The 6635-nt window shown below is 37.6% G+C and overlaps 1 protein-coding gene across 2 annotated transcripts; it reads right to left on the bottom strand.

Moving 5' to 3' along the window:
- Positions 1 to 107: 107 nt before the first annotated feature.
- LOC107728688 (PDZ domain-containing protein GIPC1-like) lies at positions 108 to 5688 on the bottom strand. 2 transcript variants are annotated; one of them, XM_016538965.1, is made up of 7 exons: positions 5411 to 5688; positions 4095 to 4565; positions 3834 to 4019; positions 2685 to 2865; positions 2497 to 2603; positions 1458 to 1539; positions 108 to 1375 (listed from the first exon to the last, which is right to left on the bottom strand). In XM_016538965.1, the coding sequence occupies exons 2-7, from the start codon at positions 4425 to 4427 to the stop codon at positions 1224 to 1226; spliced, it is 1041 nt and encodes a 346-aa protein (XP_016394451.1). In that variant the 5' UTR covers positions 4428 to 4565; positions 5411 to 5688; the 3' UTR covers positions 108 to 1223. The 2 variants fall into 2 exon arrangements, with proteins under 2 accessions (XP_016394451.1, XP_016394450.1); XM_016538964.1 differs by having other exon boundaries at positions 4095 to 4543.
- Positions 5689 to 6635: the final 947 nt, after the last annotated feature.

Raw genomic sequence — 6635 nt, 5'->3', positions numbered from 1 at the left:
TATATATAAATAAAACATTGTGAACTCAGTCATATGGAGCCACTAAGTTAAAACATTTGGAAAAATATGAGATAGGAGAAGAAAATATATTTCAATGCTTTTGCGGTCATTTGCAAAATGTTGCATTCTCTCACAAAAGTATTGTATTCCCCTGTGAAACTTGTTCGCAAAAGCACTGAAAGAGCTAGTTTTATAGTGAAATATATCATGTCACTTTCAGGGATGTGTAAATAATATATACACACACACACACACACACACACACACACACAACATGGCTTTCTGAATCTTTTTTGTTTCTGGTTTGTTTGAAACTATCCTATCGCCCAGCCCAACTTTTAAGCCCTTCATATTTCCTCCACTACTCCTTTAAAGGATAAATACTGTAACAGGTGAAACACTATCTGTAATACTTCATGACATGTCTTAATACTGATTTTACTGATAAAAAAGAAAACAATTTCCTTATGTTTGGCATTATGTGGTAGTTTGCCACACTACTAAAATGAAAACAGATGGTTTATTTTTTTCCCCCTTTCTTTTACTCTTTTAAAATAAGAGCTAAGCCACAGAACTGGAAATGTAAAGCACTAGAGGTCATTTAGAAACGGTTCATTGCAACAACTTCAAAGCAACTCGAAATCCTTTGTATAATACAGAACAAGAGTACATAACAAGACAGTACATGCTTTAGGGAATCATTGTAGTGTTGATAAGACAAATGGTCCATGATTTTGCCATGGGACGGGTCAGATCCACACCAGAGAGGTCACTACAGTGCAAACCAGCATTGCCTCGATCTCTGCACTGCGTGTTCTGTGCCTTACCGTGCAATTTATACAGCGTTGGGCAACACAGTGCAAGTGAAAGTCACAGTATGTAACAGAGTAACCTCACAGGGGTACCAAACACAGGCCCTGGAGTAAATACCTTGCAAATTCAATGAGTGTCAGCATCTTTTGCTTAATATCCTACTAAATAAGACATTTCATATAAGTGATCTGGCTCAACCTAGTCAAATCTAAATACAAGTTTTAAATGCATTCAACATAGTGTCTTGATAACACCAGCATCTTAAAAAAAAGTTAGAGTTAGAGGCCTACAAGTGTTTCCATCGTTCTTAAAAGCATCCCAGCATATGCTCCCAAAATCAACAAAAATAAATCTCAATAGTGTTCCTAAAGCAGTGTTTTACAGAATTACCATTTTAGCCGTTTCTAGAATTAAACGCGACCAACCTTTGCATCGCCTATGGCACCCCACACATCGAACACAAACTCATCTGGAAATGCGAAATCACCCAGAGTCTCGTCCAAAGCTTCAGCAAACTCATCCGGGTTCTTTTTGTCCTTGCCGAGCTCCACCATCGTGGCAGCTGTAAATGAGTGTGGGAGTTAGAGACGCCATTTAAAAAAAACAACAACTGTACAAAAACAGTAATATGCAGGGAAACATACCAAGTTCACTGTCTCTAATGCCCATGTAGCTCTCCAACAGATCATCAACTTTCTCGATAGCTTTTTCTTCAAATGCTGACGGCTGCAACACAAAAAAAGAATTAATGAAGACATTGGATTACCCTGCTTAACTGAAATTTATAGGTGATTATTATTATTATGATGGGTGCTATTGTGTTTGATTGTCTGTGATGTATTCTTAAATGCTTAGTCACCAGGATAAAGGTATCTAGCTGGCATAGCATGAGGTTGAATTGCGAAAGACTTGAGAGCATCAGTAAGAATACTGAAAACCACAAACCAATCTGTAACATTTTGCATTACTGAAGTTTGTTTATGAATATATGGAGTCTCATTATAACTGTATCATTCCCAGCTTCTTGCCATTCGTCTCTTTGTAAAGAAACATGTTTTATGAAGAAAATGTTTGTAAAAAGTGATTTGACAAGTTTTCATGAAGGTGAAGAACCCAACAAGAAATATAAAATATATTTGTATATGTGCAAATATAAAAACACTTCGCTCTATTTTTTTTTTTATCTTAAAAATTTAACTGATTTCATACATGCAAATGTAATTTCTATTATTTTTCTAGCCATGAATTCTAAATTCCCTGATATTTCCAGGTTATCTATGACTGCTGGAATTAAAAATGAGGTTTCACTGACACATTCATACATCAAGATTGATTCTCACTATACTCCACATATTTTTAAGGTACATTCACATTTGCTACATATGAAGTAATGAAAAAAAGTCATCTAAATAAGTGCAAACTCTGAAACTGGTGCTTCTCCGTGAGGGTACAGCCGCTTCTATGAGACCTAGGTTTTTCTCATACATTAATCACAATCCGATTATATAGTGTTAAACATTACAATATATTGAATTGTGAAATATGTATTTAAGTGTGTATCATATTACAAGACACAGCTAGAGATGCCTAGACCTTTCCAATCACACAAATGCAAACACCTATTTGCTGACTCATGAACTGAACTGATCGGAGTTCACTGTATATTTAACCCAACAGTCTTACCAGTTCCTCTACGGTGGCTGGCCCTTTAGACCTCAGACGCAGAGTTCCTCTGCCCGTTCCTAACTGCGCAGAGCCTGACTTGCTTCCCGACCGCTGACTGATCATGTCTTTAAAAAAGGGTAAAAACTCATCATATCAGATTTACTGTGGCCGTCAGTGTCAGCTAAAGGATATTCAAAAACACTTACCAAATGCCTTCAAAGGTTCCACCAGCTTCAGGACAAACGTTTTCCCTTTGGGCAATTCCTTCAGCATCTTGGCAACCTCATAATGGCGGCAGCCAATGAGTATCTGCCCGTTGATTGACTCGATCATGTCACCCACGTTGATGACCTGGATCTGATGAATAATACTGCCTTCTCTTATCCTCTGCAAAGGAAACAAATGATTTTCAGATGATTGGTCAGAATGAGGATAAAGTTATTATTAAGAGGGGTTTGTTAGGTACAACGTGAAGTAGGGTGCATGCTGTTTACGGTTGTCATGCAATGGCACAACTTGACTCGTTATTATAGAATTCAACTGATGTGCGATCACAAGCATGTGAATATCAGCTCATTTACAACAATGGAGAATTGGAACAAGCCTTTTTGTAATGTTAGTTTTAGTCCTGTTAATCTTTTGTTTTCAAACCAAAAATGTGGGACTCATCACTGAGACCGGCTTTGGTCATATGATCTTTCTCTTATTTTTTTAGAAAGAGAAAATAAGCAAATGAAAGGAAGAACATTTCACAAGATTATCCAAAAGAAACATAACTACAGGCTTATTTAATACTTAAAACATTTAATACAAAAATAACTATATTGTGATATGCACTACCTTTCAAAAGTTTGGGTGCGGTAAGATTTTTCAGTGTTTTTGAAAGAAGTCTCTTATGGTGATCAAAGCTGCATTTATTTAATCACAAATACATTAAAACAGTAACATTGTGAAATATTACAATTTCAAATGACTGTTTTCTATTTGAATATAATAAAATCTAATTTATTCTTGTGACGCAAAGCTGAGTTTTCAGCATCATTACTCCATTACTCCAGTGTCACATGATCCTTCAGAAATCATTCTGATATGCTGATGTGCTGCTCAAGAAGCATTTATCATTATTACCAATGTTGAAAACAGTTGAGCTGCTTAATATTTTTGTGGAGACGGTGATCAATTTTTTTCAGGACTCTGATGAGTAGAAGGTTCAAAATAACAGCATTAATTTTTGTAACATTACAAAAAGTCTTTACTGTCACCTTTGAACAACTGAATGCATCCTTGCTGAATAATAGTATTAATTTCTTTAAAAAAAAAAAAGGCATCAAAAACATAATCATTAAAAGTCTCACCTTAATGAAAGCATAGCCAGCTCCATTATCAGTGATGGTGAGCCCCAGTGCATCCTCTCCTTTAAAAACCTCCACCGCTTTCCTCTGGCCCTTCACGTGAGCAAATATAAAGTCCTCCAGTCCGATCTGGCCACCCAAAAGTTTGTCCATATCCACTTTGTGAGTATTCAGTGTGCAAAACATCACCTGAGAATACATAAGCATTTAGTCAGTATAATCAGCAAGGCCTGCTCTTATAATGCAAAGAGAAATGCCGCTCACCTCTGTTGGAGGAATCCCAAAGGCCTCTCCTATCTTGGCATATAGCTCGCGTACATTGCTGAAGCCCTCAATGCGACCCGTGGGGCTGCCGTGAGCCAGCTGGGTGTGGAAGATCAGGCGAGGTCGCAGGCTGGTGGGTGGAGGTGGTAAGCCCTCATGGGCAGCTCCTTCACCCAAGCTGACCCTGCCACCATCCAGGCCACCCAACCCTGGGACGTTCAGTCCAGCCCGGATGGGCTCAGCCTCCTCATTCTCCACCAGTGGAGATGCCTTCTTTCTGCGTCCCAATCCAAGTGGCATTTTGGGCGCTGCTATCTTCGTTTTGTTGTACATGCACAATGTTTTAATACAAAAGGGGTCTGTGCACCACCTATAATAACGTTCTTTATGTGCCCAAATCAAAGTAGAAAGTATCTTGAGTTCAACCCATTCAAAGGAAACCTCCAAACCTGTGATACAAAGATGGCCAAACTGGGGCAAAAGGGAAAGGGATAAATAAATAATAGACTAGTTACATAAAACCAAAAACAAGAAACATTTCATTAATAAGTAAATATAAAAATGAGCAACCAATTTTTTAAAATTATTTTCCTTTATTTTATTTGACATATAAGATTATGCATAATTCTAAATGTATTTTTTTCTACCCTTGAATTCTAAATTTCCTGATATTTTCAGGTTGTCTGACTAATTTAAAAAAATACCTTTTTATTCGACTTATAAGATTTAATGCATAAATGTACTTTCTACACATTTTCTATCATTGAATTCTAAATACCCTGATATTTCCAGGTTTTCTACAACTGTGGGAACTTAAGATAAGGTGGCACTTATACATATTTTAATGTGCATTCATATTTCCTACATTTCAAGTAATATAAATAAGTGCAAAATTTCATGGTCACTTCTTGAAAATCTAGGTCATGTTTTTCATACATTAATAATTGACAAACTGAGATGGAAAAGGATACATTTGTAACAAATTTAATATACAAGCAAAGTCGTTTTATTTAAATTTAAAAGGATTTAATTTGGGATAAAATTTTACATCTATCATTCAAAAAACCAAAAACAAGAAGAAAGTATTTGGTTCTGCCTTGTTTATTTACATAGTCATCCAGCAAGCAAACGCGAACAACAACCCGACTAAAAATAACAAACTAAACTCAAATACCGACCACTGAAAAAGCACTTTCATGTGTTGGAAGTTTCAGAATTAAAGCAGCATGATATGTTTCTGTTTATAGACTGAAGCTAAGCAGCTAACAGTAATATGAGTTAGCATGTTAGCATCCTCTAGACATCACGACACTTACCAAACTAACACTGACAGAGAGGAAACCATGAACCGCTGGGACGTCGGGCTTATAATATATTCATTATAAGAGATGATTGTTGAGGAGGGTTAGAGCGGGCATTTAGGGAGTATGTTCTGGTATGTGAAAGAAAGGCGGATACCACATCACTCAACACAACCTGCAGTTCTTCCTCTACTGAGACGCCAAACAGCGCAGCTCAAACAGTCTGCCACCTACAGACTACATGCGATTATAACAGCGATCATCAGTCAACGACGCGTCTTTTACTGGAGCTGTAGGGGCAAACGTTACAACAGTCACCATAACTTTGAAGAAGAAGAAGAAGAAAAAAAAAAAAATATATATATATATATATATATATGGTAACACTTTATTTTGATAGTCCACTTTAGACATTCAACTACCTATTAACCCCTAACAAGTCTACAAATGCTCTGAGAGTTAGTTGACATGTTGCAGAGTTACTTACAGTTAGTAGAATGTCTAAAGTGGATTATCAAAATAAAGTGTAACCTCTCTCTCTCTCTCTCTATATATATATATACACTCACCGGCCACTTTATTAGGTACACCTGTTCAATTGCTTGGTAACACAAATTGCTAATCAGCCAATCACATGGCAGCAACTCAATGCATTTAGGCATCTAGATGTGGTGAAGACGACTTGCTGAAGGTCAAACCGAGCATCAGAATGGGGAAGAAAGGGGATTTAAGTGACTTTGAACGTGGAATGGTTGTTGGTGCCAGACGGGCTGGTCTGAGTATTTCAAAAACTGCTGATCTACTGGGATTTTCACGCACAACCATCTCTAGGGTTTACAGAGAATGGTCCGAAAAAGAGAAAATATCCAGTGAGCGGCAGTTGTGTGGACGAAAATGCCTTGTTGATGTCAGAGGTCAGAGGAGAATGGGCAGACTGGTTAGAGATGATAGAAAGGCAACAGTAACTCAAATAACCACTCGTTACAACCAAGGTATGCAGAATAGCATCTCTGAACGCACAACACGTCGAACCCTGAAGCAGATGGGCTACAGCAGCAGAAGACCACACCGGGTGCTGCTCCTGTCAGCTAAGAACAGGAAACAGAGGCTACAATTCGCACAGGCTCCCCAAAATGGGACAATAGAAGATTGGAAAAAAGTTGCCTGGTCTGATGAGTCTCGAATTCTGCTGCGACATTCAGATGGTAGGGTCAGAATTTGGCGTAAAGAACATAAAAGC

The sequence above is a fragment of the Sinocyclocheilus rhinocerous genome, unplaced genomic scaffold (assembly GCF_001515625.1).
Source record: "Sinocyclocheilus rhinocerous isolate Xijiao unplaced genomic scaffold, SAMN03320098_v1.1 scaffold1961, whole genome shotgun sequence".
Taxonomy (NCBI): Eukaryota; Metazoa; Chordata; class Actinopteri; order Cypriniformes; family Cyprinidae; genus Sinocyclocheilus; species Sinocyclocheilus rhinocerous.
This window is presented reverse-complemented; position numbering and strand designations above follow the sequence as displayed.